The 12866-nt window shown below is 57.9% G+C and overlaps 1 protein-coding gene across 1 annotated transcript in view; it reads right to left on the bottom strand.

The window, feature by feature from the left end:
* The window catches only part of CERK (ceramide kinase), a gene marked incomplete at its 5' end in the record, with an annotated part of 52811 nt that extends 39945 nt beyond the window's left edge, over window positions 1-12866 (bottom strand). The window contains 1 exon segment of the mRNA XM_014582573.2: window positions 12739-12866. Coding sequence (XP_014438059.1) covers window positions 12739-12866 — 128 coding nt within the window.

Here is a 12866-nt window from a genome sequence, read left to right as displayed (position 1 = left end):
GGGGAGGGGGTCGTCAGGTGCTGCCCGTGTGCCCCGTACGCAGACAACGGGGCAGGGCCGAGGGGGCTCAGCCGGAGCCCTGCGGCCACCTGGGAGGCCGATGCCTCTGCCTTAGGGGATGTGCCGATAGCATGAAAACACGTCCGCCGTCAAGGGTACACATGGGACTTCACGTCAGCAAGCTGCAGTGCAGCTTGAAGTTCTGTGGACATCTAAGGCTCACAGCCACACGGACACAGGCGACGGCAAGGCCACGGAGCAGCGGCCATGGTGCTTCAACCTCCTCACACCCATCCTGCTTCGGCTCCTGGGGGGTAAAGGCCACCGAGAGAAAGGATGCCCCAGAGACCTGAGTCACCAGCCAGTCCCGACTCCTCACAATTACCCACAACAACATAAACACCTTCCCCGGCACCGCGTGGCCCAGCGAACTTTGCTGTAGGAACATCCAACCTTCATTCAAAATTAAGGCAGCTCTCGCCTACGAGAAGCATAGGGGCTGACTGGTGGTGTGGTGGGAAGGCTGGACCTCACCTGGCCAACTGAGCGATTCGAGGCCTGGGCTCAGTGCCTTGAGAAACACACCAGGCACGTGCGCATGTGTGCCCAAAATCCCCAAAGGAAGAAGAGGTGCGTGTGACCACTCCCCAACTCGGGGAGTGGGGTGCTTTCTCACTCTTTCTCTCTGGCTAGCAAATTCAAAAAGAGAAAGAAAGTAATCCTAGAGGCAGTTCTGCTCGCTGAGGCCCTGCAGATGCCCTCCTGAGTCGTCAGGGTGACCCGTCCCCTTTCTGCAGCCACTGTGTCACGCAGGAGGCCTGCGGGGAGGGCCCGCCGACAGCTACCTCCACGGCCGCAGCGCTGTGGTCTACGTCAGGACAATGTGACTTCCCTCCCGCTACGACTGGCCCGTGGTGACTCAGCCCACGCGTGAGAAGTACTGACAGCTTGTGTAAGGCCCTGCCGGGCTGGGACTCCCCATTAAGATTCACCAGCACCTGCTCGGGATTGAGAAGGAGGGTGGGCAGGGTGGCAGTGGGGTCACAGGGACCCTGCATGCCAAGAATCAGACCAGCTGGCCCCAAAGGGTGCCGCCCAGTGGCCGCTCTGCTCCGGCTCCTATAGAGAAAACACTGCCCAAGGCTGGCCCTGACAGAAAAGAACTTGGCGCAACTGCGGATGAGGGGGCCTCCGACGCGGCGCCAGGAGGCGATGGTTTGCAGCTGAGGGCCAGGAAGGAGGGTGGCGGTAACGTGCAGCCCTGCGGCAGGCAAGCGCGGGCCCTGTGGCTTTGGCATGTCTCCACAGAACACACGTGTGCCAGCTATGGTCCTCAGGACCCTTTGGGACAGGCACATCATAACCCTACAGGACAGAGGAGAAGACACCAGAGGTCACTCAGCCAAGCACCTCGTCGTCCAGGGCACCAGGGCAGGGCTGGACTCTAACATCCCTCACGGCTGTGTGGGCGTTCCCGATGGGAAATGGGGCGGGGGTAAGTGGCCTCAAAGACAGGAAGAACTCGGATTCCTAGTGAGAACAAAGGGCATTTGAAGACAAAATAGACCAACACAATCCGTTTTCTTGTAAGTCACCAGGTGGCACACATGTGTATCTGAGAGAACGCTCGCTCTGATGGGGCGCGGCCACACCGCCGGCCCTTCTCCATCTCTCCATCCCGCTGGGACTTCACATGCATGCACACGTGTCTGGCATGACTTCCAAGACACCAGGCTGGGATTCGAACTGCAGCCAGCGACATGGAATCTGGCTCCCTTAACCACTAGGTATGGGGTGGCCCCACACCTGCTTTTCAATCTTTATTCAAGCACTCCCTCCTACGGCACAGCGCCAATGTTGTTTAAGGTAGCTTTCCACTCCAAAGATGTACCCCGGACCTTGCTGATCTGAATAATCCCCTCTCCTCGCCGTGTCCCCAAAGAGAACACACAGCAATCCTGCATTCACCTCCTACACAACACGTAACCTGCGAGCCAGCTGCGAGTCTACACTGCACAAAGTCTACGCCCAGGAGTAGGACGGGAAGTTCCGCATACACTTCTGCTGTGCGCCCACCTCTGATGCAGGCGCTTCTGTGACACCTAGCAGCCCGTCATGGTCACAAGTACGAACACCTAATGACGGCCACTCTCAGGCCCGTCCCCACCCCAACGATGCAGACGCGCCAACTACACACTCACACCTGACACACGCAGGCTGCCCGCGGACAGGTGGTAGGAGACAGGACAGGTGTCACACTCCCAACACCACACCCTCACTGCACTTGCGGGCTGCCCACCACCTGCTGTGGGAGGTGCTGCACCGACTCGTCCCAGAACAGCACGCCTGCAAACCAGAAGTGGGCTCACCTCATCAGAGGGGGATGCTGCTTCACAGGGATTCGGTGTTGGCTTGGCACACACCTTGTTCTCTCTCACTGCTGCCTCACCAGCGCTCTGCAGGAGAATCTTGTGGCTGCCCGAGTCCCAGGGCCTCTAGCCCGAGCCCTGCCAGCCCGTGGCTCCCCTGCCAGGATGTCCCACTGGCACCTGTTCCAGCTTGGCCAGGCGACAGCAGATCTGACTTCTAGGACTAGGGTTGCAGCAGGCGGACAGTGCACGGCTCGGCCAGCCCAAGGACCGGGCTCCTCGTTCAGCTAGGAGGCTTGGAGGGCAGGGCAGAACCTTCGCCCTGTGCACCCCGTCTGTGACACTGGGAATTAGTGGCTTCATCCTCATCCTAGACCTGCTTACCCAACACCGGCAGAGCCAGAGGCCATGCCAACTGGCCTCCTACCACACAGGCAGCTGGCCTGGGCCCCACTCTGCACCCCACCGCTCCGGCCCAGAACCCTGCATCGTCCTGCACCCTAGAGGCCAGACGGGGCCAGGACTGAGGGCACTGATCAGTGCTCAGGGAACACCGTGCTGTGAATGGTCTGAGTTCTGCCCCAAGGAGCCCGCCCTTGCCCCTGCACCCTGCTAGCAAGGGCCTCTTGGGGCGAATGAAGGGAACCCTGGAATCCACAGAACTGAAGGAGGAGCTCACCCCGAATTTCAGTCCGAGTTCCTGTCACACTCTAAGGCCCTTCACCCAGTCGCCAAGCTCCCAGTCCCAGACCCGCCATGCCTCAAAGGGTTGTCTGAGGGTTCCGGAAGGCAGTAACCCCACAGCACACAGGGCACCAATGTGGCACCTAAATGTCACACGCATGGGCTTTCCAGCCCCACCAGGACGCAGGGAGCCCTGCCAGTCCTCCCCACCGACTGCGACCGGGAACTCTGACCGCAGAGGCAGCTCCCAGAGGATGTGACAGCCCAGCAGGGCGGGCCAGAGGGCCCACCGGGCAGCGAGGGACTGGGAGCTGTGCTGCTCTCCCTGCCTCTCCAGCTCTGGCTCCGGGGCAGCCGGGCATGTGGACAGCAGGGAGGGAGGAGGCAGGGACAAGGGAAAATCACCCCTACCCCAGAGAACCCAGAGGGGGCTCAGCAGGGGGACCACGGAAAGGGGGGGGCAGCGAAGGGCAGCGGGTGCCATGGACACACACAGCCCAGTTCACCCTAGTGGCCCATGCGTGGCACACACGCCGACAGGGTGCTGTGAGAGGCTGACCTTCGGGGCAGGTTAGGGTTAGAGTCCAGAGACCCCTTGAATGCACTGGGCATGTGCATGCCCACGGTCCAGGCTGTAGGGCTGGGGTAGATGAGGGCATCGAGGTCCCAGGAGAAAGGAAGAGCCTGTAAAAGCAGCAGCAACTCAGCACCCGCCCCAAGGGAGCGCCCGCTCTCAGACAGGCCCTCTCCGTGTGAGCAGGACCCGTGTCTCACAGCCAGTACCCCGGGTGTGCAGGAAACAACCCACTCCCCAAACAGAACCAGGAAGGGCAACGTTCTCTGGGCGCACACCCGAGATGGCGCCACCTGGGACACCTCAGTGTGCCTGCTATAGCTGCTCAAGGGACAGCTGGACCCTCAACGCTGGAGGAAGAGGGGTGCTCAGAGGACCAGGGACACCCAGAGGGGACCGAGCGGTGCAGGGCCTGAGGCTTAATGTCAGCAGACAGGCTCCACAGCCATGTGGGGACAGAGGGAAGCCAGCGACCCTGACCTCAGGTTTGTGGAAATCATCCGTTCTGAAGGACGGGGAAGGTCTTTAAAAATGCCCAGGGACCCCCTGCTTCCGAGAAGGCTGGCTCCACGTGGTTCCACTTGGGAAGCCACGTGGTTCCACTTGGGAAGCCACGTGCCTCCCACGTGACGGAACGCTGAGAGGTGGCGAGCACGAGGCCCAGGGGGACAGGTGGGTAGGCTGGGTGCCTACCTGCCCCATGTCTCGGGTTTGGAGCTGAAGGGGTCGCAGCCAGGAGTGCCAGGGGTGCTGGCACGGCTCCAACGGAACCTGCCCTCTCGCTGAGGCCCGGGGAGGGGCGGCGTCAGGACGCAGGACACTTGCAGAGGGACGCAACTGGACAAGAGCTGTCTGTTACAGAAACTCACTGCAAACCATGATGGAAACAGTGGGAGGACACCGCGTGCAGTGATCGATGCAGAGAGCCAGCGTGGCTACGCCGAGGCCAGGGAAGGCAGACCCCTGGGCAGATGTAAGGACGGGCTGATCAGAGACGGAGAGGGCGGCGGGCCAGCCACCAAGCAGGCGCGGCGGCCCTAACCGTGTCCCGTCAGGGTCAGAGCTGTCCTGCCCTCCCTCTGGCCTCATGGCTTCTGATGCCCCGGGATCGCTGGGACGGTTTTTCCCGAAGCAAACACTGACAGAGCTGAAAGGAGTTGGGCAGGTCTACAATTACACTGGGACACCTCGACGTCCCTCCCTCGGCAATGACAGAGCTAGGCTGGAAAGAGGGAGGACGCGGAAGGACTCGATGCCACAGCCACCCAACAGGGCTCAGCACGCCCCACCCGCCAGCAGCAGAGCACACGTTCGGATCCCGCGTCCACAGACAATCTTACACAATACACTCTTTTGTGGGTGAGTCAACATGAAAGTTTGGTGGGTGTGGGGAGCTTTGGACGAAACTGGTTTGAGAGTAACTAGCTGGACTAATTTTGGAGCCTGAGGTCAGTCTGCACAAGTATGTGCTCTTACTTCTCGGAGGCTTAAATCCTCCCGGGTCGGATGTGTCCTGCCCACCCAGCACCGCACTGGCTCAGGGTCCCGAATAAGCGCGCCCGCCCGACTACAAGTTTTTGTGTTGTGTTTTGTTTTGTTTTAATGTTTGGAAAGTAAACATCTTTTTAGCCATGTGGTTAGCTGCTTTGATGATAAAGCATGTTGCTATTCCTTCTTCACTAAACACGCTGTAGGGCCGATGTCGGTAAGCCACAGCAGGCCCAGCCCAGGCTGCTGCTTCTGTCAGTAAAGTCTTATTGGCACAGAGCATGCACCTTTGTCCACACCCCGTCCACGGCTGCCGTGGCACCAGTCAGCTGCGGGTTAGTGCCGTGACAGAGTACACAGCCCAGAAGCCGAAGATGCTCGCTATCAGGCCTCTCAGGAAAGCGTCGCCAACCCATTTTAGAGAAAAAAGGTTAGCCTTGGAATCCGGCCACAGTAATTCCAAGTTTTTGGGCGGTGTTTAATTACTGTTAAATCTGACAATAATGAAAGAAATTCCAGAAGAGACACAGCAGGAAGGAAGGACTGCTGTCGCCCTGAGCTCTGGCTATGAAGCCCAGAAAGCGGCACACCTGCCCCCACTGGGATCAGCGTGCGACCCTGGACAGACTCATCTACACACGCCGCGTCTCCTCATGCCGATCGTCCGACCACTTACACTACTCCCGACTGCGCAGTGCACAGGGGGTCGGGACAGCCACGCAGGCACAGCGCGGAGGGCCGGATCCCACACGGCCCAATGCAGTTCGAGTCCTTGTCACAGAGGCTTGGAGAACATGCCGCCCACGTGTGTGTGCCGAGCCCGTGAGACGGGGCACAGGTGACTGCAGTATGACCACACCCCCATGAGGGTGCTCGCTCAGTCAGTGCACACGCCCTCTGGAAATCATATAGAAAAGGTTGCCAGGCCCAGCTGGGTGTTGTGGTGGTGAATGTGCTGGGTCCCACGGACCGTACGGCTTGAATCCCAGAACCAGCGGCTTAAAAAGCTCCTGGGCACGTGCAGGCGCGTGCCCCAAAACCTGAAAGGAGGAAAAACACAGAAGGGGTTGTGGTGTGACCATTCACTCCCCACCCCTGCTCTCTCCAGCAAGTGCACACACCCTCTGGCAAATAAAAATAAATAAATAAGATAACTGAAAGTTCCATTACAAAATAAAAACTTTCAGGACTGGCAGGTGGCATGATGGTTAAGGTGCTGGACTCCCTCATGGCTGACTGTGGTTCGAATCCTAGACCTGGAGGCTTGCTTTTTCACTTTCCCTTTCTGTCTCACTCTGGTCAAATTTAAAAAATAGTAACAATAAATAAAATTAGATGGATGATTTTTTAAAAATAAATAAATAAAATAAAAACTTCCTTAGCATGCATAACATAGGGACTGGGTAGGCAGCACTTGGAGGCTTGTAACTATGTAAGATCTGTTACCTTTACATAAATGATTCCTACCAATTTTTATGTAAGTTTAAATTTTTAATTATTTTTCTCTTAAATTTTTTTCACACTTGTTGTACATCTCCATAAAACACAGTATAGTTTTTCAAAAACATGCACTGCATAAAATTTGTTGAAAACCTTTTAACCCTTTGAATATCACATTCATTGCAAATATCACCCCTACCAGTTTGGGTTTAGGTTTTGCTATAGGGCATATGTACTCACTGGAGCAGGACAGAGAGACACAGAGAAAGAGAGAGAACGTGAGAAATCAACCCCAGGGGGATGGTTAAGCCACAGGCCCCTCATCTCCATTCTCCCCTTGGGATTTGGGGCTCACAAACACAGGTGCTCAGTGTGATTTTCAAGACGCTGGGTCTGGGACTCAAACTGTGAAGCCAGCCATGTGGGATCCAGCCACCTTAACTTCCACGACACCTGCTGGCCCAACTCTCTCCATTTTTCATTTATGGTATTTTACAAAAGAAATTTTTTTTTCTCCTTTTGTCAAAAAATCCAGCTTTCTAAATTCTTTCTGGATTCCGTCTTGGTTAGAAAGGTCTATACCCACATACGCAAGACTACATATTATCCTCTCTTTCCTTGAAAGGACTGGAGCCAGGTGATGGTGCAGAGGTAACATAACCGGGCCCAGAAAGGACGGGTCTTGGGCTCCCATCCCAGACCTCCCTGAGGATGCCAGGCACACCGGGCTGCTGAAACAGGGGAGAGGTCACAGTGTGAGGGCTCCCCGGAGAGCCTGCCTTTCTCTCTCGTAGAATAAATACACCCTTTAAAAGTCCTGTTAAAAAAATAAAATACATACAAAGAAAGTATTTTTGCATAAAAATCCTTAATCTACTAGCTTCTGATTTTGAGAACCTTCGTAATGTTAATCAATTACAAAGGTATTTATAATGTCCATGTAATGAAACACTGCAGAACCCACACAAGCATGTCTTACAACATGCCCTTGGGACCAGCAGGTGGTGTGAAGGTTAAGGCGTCTGGACCCAAGATGGCTGGCTGGCTGGTTGACTCCTGAACCCATCAGCTTGAAAAGCATGCTAGGTGCATGTGCATGTGTGCCCTAAATCCAGAGAAGGGACTACGGTGTGGCCGTCCCCTGGAGTGATTTCTCATTTTCTCTAACTTTCTCTCTGTCTCTCTCTGGTGAGCACATACCCCCTACAGCAATCAGTCATGCACCCCAGGAAGATGGAGCTCACGCCCCACAGGATCATGGACTCTACTCACACAGACCCTGGTGTTGGCCGAAACCCACCGACGGGTGATCTGCTCACGGTGTCGTGTCTCTTAGTGACCAGGAAGGACAGACTGCAGACTTGGGATAACTCTCGTCTAAGTACGGTGAGGCCAGGCATGGGAGCACGCCCTGTGGTCCCCCAATGTGGCCTGCTAGAGCAGCCCTGGTGAGACGATGGGCAGAGGTCGGCCCTCAGCCCAGAAGGGCCCAGGTCACACTCTATCTCGCTCTAGGGATGCTTACACAGGTGCACAGTCAGCAAATTGCAGCAAAACAAAGCCATGTGTCACTCAAAGACAAGAATGTGCTGTGAGAAACGCGTCCTTAGGTGGCTGCACAGTGGAGCACCACGGTGTGCTTGCACACACCTGGCCAGCCAGCTGGCACAGCCCGGGGCTCATCGGGGAGCCGCAGTGGTGGACGGATCTACCACTGACCGACGCGTCCTTACGCGCCTAAGTGCATGAATTGTACTGCATGCAAATTAAACTCAATAAAGTCGATGTTTAACAACTACGTTTTAAAAGAACACACAGGAATAGGGAATCGTTCTGCAGTGTATTTTCCAGCTTTTCTTTCATGCATATTTACACATTCACAAACATCAAGGATTACTCATTTCCTCAGGGTAAGACTGACAGCATGTTTTTCTGTGTGCTTTTCTATGTTTTCTAGACCTTATTACAACAACATGGATTTCTTTTGTAGGAAGAAAAGAGTGTGCGTGTGAGTGTGTTTTAAATTTTCTATAGGGTGCATGTGCTAGCCAGAGAGACAAAGGAAGTGAGAAAGCACCCTCTCACCGAAATCACTTCTCCGTTTTCCTCTTGAGATTTTGGGCACACATGCACATGTGCCTGGTGGTTTTGAAGCCTCTGGGTCAGGACTCGAACCACACTGTCGGCCATGTGGGATCCAGGCCAACCAGCTGACCCTGCATAAATCCAGCAGAGACCTGCCCAGAAGCTCACTGCCAGCCTCAGAGCCTCCCAGGTGGAGGTTGGTGGGAAGAAGGGGGTCCTACAAAGGAGGAGCCTGGGCAGTGGCCCCAACACCAGTCCTTGGACCCTCCCCCCAACAGATGGAGCCACGAACATACCCGAAGCTCCCCCCAAAGAACAAGTGTGGTCAATTTCGGGGCACTCAGTACAGCTAGGGGAGCAACGCAGACGGCATCCTAGTCCTTTCTCAAGTTCGATGCTCGACCCACTTTGAAGCCTCCCTCCCACCGAGGTTTCCTGTTTTCAGTCTGCCCTACTTCCGACCAGGCTGGCCACAGAAAGCGTTTGCCGTCTCAGCTTCCTCAGGCACCCGCCTCCTGCGCCCAGAAAACCGCCCCTTTGCGTCACTCGTCCTCGTCTTTTTCTTCAACACTCGGTCACTTTCCCATGAGCCATGGCCCAGGAGGAAACGTGGGGTACACAGCAGGTCCCCACCACGCACCCGTGCCCCTGCGAGCAATCCATCCACGGATTCCAGTTTCACGCCCGAGGACAGCAATGGCACAGTGGAGAAAGTGGAGGACACACAGGTGACTAAGGGGCCACCTTGCTCAGCCCTGTCCTTCCTCCCCTGTCACTAGGAGCCCCCATTGCTCCCTCTGCTTCGCCTCACAGGTCCTCGAGAGTCTGGTTTTGCATAATCTGCTGACATTCCCCCACCCAGTCCATCCAGGTGCATCTGGGCACACCTGGGGACACAGTGGGATCTGGGTAGCGCCCCCTGCTGACCGCTAAACATCTTGTGAACTGGATCAGGCTTTCCCCTCTGATGGTCTCTCCGACCCCTATTGGCCTCAGCATAACTAATCACACGGGGCCTGATTCCCTCCAGGGGCTGCACAGTTACAGAAATCCCGGAGTGGGTGCGGCCGCACTTCTGCACCGGGAACCCAGCCTGGCCTGCGCTGGAGGAGCAGGCAGCTTCCTGCGGAGCTCAGCAGCCAGGCCGTGGCCCTGAGACCTCTCCAGAAGGACCTCTGGGCACACTGGGGGCGGCCCTGGATGAACCTCCACAGGAGTGCCAGTCTTCCAAGGGAGAGAGTGGGCAGTCACGGGGGGGTGGGAGTGGGCAGCCACAGGAGGAGTGGGCACTGCTTGTCAGGAAGCACACGCCAAAGCAGACGTCGCTATCACACCACACCCAGAGCACGGTGCCCAGAAACCTCAACAGCAGCCGCTGAGGACGTGACGCTGCGAACAGACGAGTGACTTCGCACGGCGGGGCCTGCCTGGCGTGGGCACAGCCTCTAGAGCCTGAAGGAGGCCCTCCTGCCTGGTGATTCCAAGCCCAGCAACTGGAGTTGCACCCACCAAGCCTCAAACTCAGTGGCCAAGAGTTGGGCTCAGGCCATGAAGTGGCATGGAGGCTAAGGTGCTGGAGGCTTGAGAATCACCCTGTGTGTGTGCCCAAAACCCTGAGAGGGGAGTGGAGGAGAAGGAACTGCAGCGTGGCCATCCCCCTGGAGGTTGGTTTCTCACTTCTGGGCACACTGGGGGCGGCCCTGGATGAACCTCCACAGGAGTGCCAGTCTTCCAAGGGAGAGAGTGGGCAGTCACGGGGGGGTGGGAGTGGGCAGCCACAGGAGGAGTGGGCACTGCTTGTCAGGAAGCACACGCCAAAGCAGACGTCGCTATCACACCACACCCAGAGCACGGTGCCCAGAAACCTCAACAGCAGCCGCTGAGGACGTGACGCTGCGAACAGACGAGTGACTTCGCACGGCGGGGCCTGCCTGGCGTGGGCACAGCCTCTAGAGCCTGAAGGAGGCCCTCCTGCCTGGTGATTCCAAGCCCAGCAACTGGAGTTGCACCCACCAAGCCTCAAACTCAGTGGCCAAGAGTTGGGCTCAGGCCATGAAGTGGCATGGAGGCTAAGGTGCTGGAGGCTTGAGAATCACCCTGTGTGTGTGCCCAAAACCCTGAGAGGGGAGTGGAGGAGAAGGAACTGCAGCGTGGCCATCCCCCTGGAGGTTGGTTTCTCACTTTCCCTCTCTCTCTGTCTCTCTCTAGTGAGCGTACGCGCCCTACAGGAGAAAACCCAAAGAGCTGGGCTCCTCTTCCTCCCTAAGGTAGGGGGAGCCACAGCACAGCAGCGCAGCACGGCCACAGTACGGACAGTGCGCCTAAAAGGGCTGTCTCGGGGCCAGGCAGTGGCACACGTGACACAGCTAGACCCACATGTCGTGGTCCTGGGCTCACATGCCAAGACATCTCTGTCCACACTGGACAGGCCTGCGACACGGGGGTGGGTCTTGGTGTGGGGACCCTGCTCCGGGCACACCTCCCTCTCTCTCCCTCTCTCCCCCTCTCTCGCTCTCTGTTTTTAAAATGACAGCCTTGGCCTTGCGTTAGAGGAAAGCTCGGTCTCCCAGGCCCCAAGCCAGGCATCTGCTTGCCCCTTGAGGCCCCCAAGAGGTGGTACCAGGAGGCCAGCGGTGACAAGAGGCGAGACTTTCTCCCCAGGGGGCATCAGAGAAACCTCAGAGGCTGCAGAGAAGCTCTCTGAAGATGCTGCTACCCCAAGGGTGGAAACCGAGTACTGGGTCGCGGATGGATCGGAGGTCATCCTTGACCTTGACCTTGGCCCCACCCCCTCGCCTGCAGAGCTTCCCAACTCCGAGTCAGAAAGCGTCCCAAGCACCCCACAAGTGCTCACAAGGAGTCTAAGAAGCGTCTTGGGCCACCAGAGCATCCTGACCTCTGTCACGCCCACCCCTTATAATTACAGAGAAACAAACAGGCAGCAGACATGGCAGTGTGAGGGCTCCAGGGGTCCACGGACCCCCAAAGGCCTGGCCAGAGGCCTCCCGCTTGCACTTCCTTGTCCCTCTTGCCTGTCTACTCCCAGAAGTCACAGGGAGCCCCTGACTGTTCAGCGGGGAAAACCCTGCCCACTCCCAGCCCACCCACCGTAAGGGGCAGTGCCTCGGGCCAGTCCAGGCCTGTCTCCCTCCGTTCCTGCCACACTGGCCTCCTGGTGGCCTGAGGGCCCTGGAACCTGCTGTCCCTCCAGGTCCCTCGTCACAGGGCCGAGTAGAGCACTGCTCAGTCACCTGCCCACCCTGCACAGCAGGACCCCGCACCCCATGGCTTCCTCATGCCCAGCTCCTAGGACACACCTGTCCCTGTGTGTCCCCTCCACCTCCCCGTTAGTGGGACAGGCTCCACTGCAGCAGAGACTGTGTCTACAATGACAGGGTGGGACACTGGCCACCCCCAGGGGGCACTTGCCAAGAGGTGTGAATGAAACTGAGGACAGGGAGTCTTGCCAGCCTGGAACCCCCTCCCCCACCTCCCCTTCCTCACTACCCAAACACCCTGCTCTCCCACAGTCCAGGTGTCCCTGTCCCATTCCACCAGGAGGACCAGAACCCCCAGGCAGAAGCCTTTCTGTGTTTATCTAACTGCACCTCCAAATCTGTGGGCCTGAGGTCATGTGGCCACCCTGCTGCACCCACACCTCCCCATTGGGGAGCACTCCCCAACAGGTCAGGTGCCCCTCTAACTTCTTGACAACAGGAAGTGCTCCCCCCAGCCCCGCAAGGTGCCTCTAGTGGCTGGGTCCCTGCCAAACGGAGAAAAGCATCCGTCCTTGAGCTACACTGAAACAGGGGGCCTGCACCCCTCGGGATCCGTCCCTAATTAGTTTCTCAGAACCGGCCCTGCTCATGGTTTGAGAGATGTCCTGGCATGCAGGCGACAGCCCAGGCCCAGACTTCACGCCCCTCCTCGCAGGGCGCCGCAGCCCTTCCCCTCCGGCACTCCCCAGAGCCCTTTGTCGCCTTCCCAGCGCCGGCCGCTTCCCCTCCAGCTGCCCCGCCGCGGCCCGCCCTGCTGGCCTCCAGCCCCGGCCTCCCAGCCACGCCACCCCTGCCCAGGTCCCGGCACCCCGACACTCACCCGCGCCGGGGACGCCGGCATCGGGCCCCGGGCTCCGCCACCAGCGCAGCAGCGCCCGCGCGGGCTCCAGGCTCACAGCGCAGCGCCGCTGCTTCACCCACAGCACCGAGCGCAGCGGCTCCGCCGCC

This window comes from Tupaia chinensis, unplaced genomic scaffold (genome assembly GCF_000334495.1).
Source record: "Tupaia chinensis unplaced genomic scaffold, TupChi_1.0 Scaffold143651_1, whole genome shotgun sequence".
Classification (NCBI taxonomy): Eukaryota; Metazoa; Chordata; class Mammalia; order Scandentia; family Tupaiidae; genus Tupaia; species Tupaia belangeri.
Note: the sequence above shows the minus strand (reverse complement) of the source record. Positions and strands in the feature narration are given on the sequence as shown.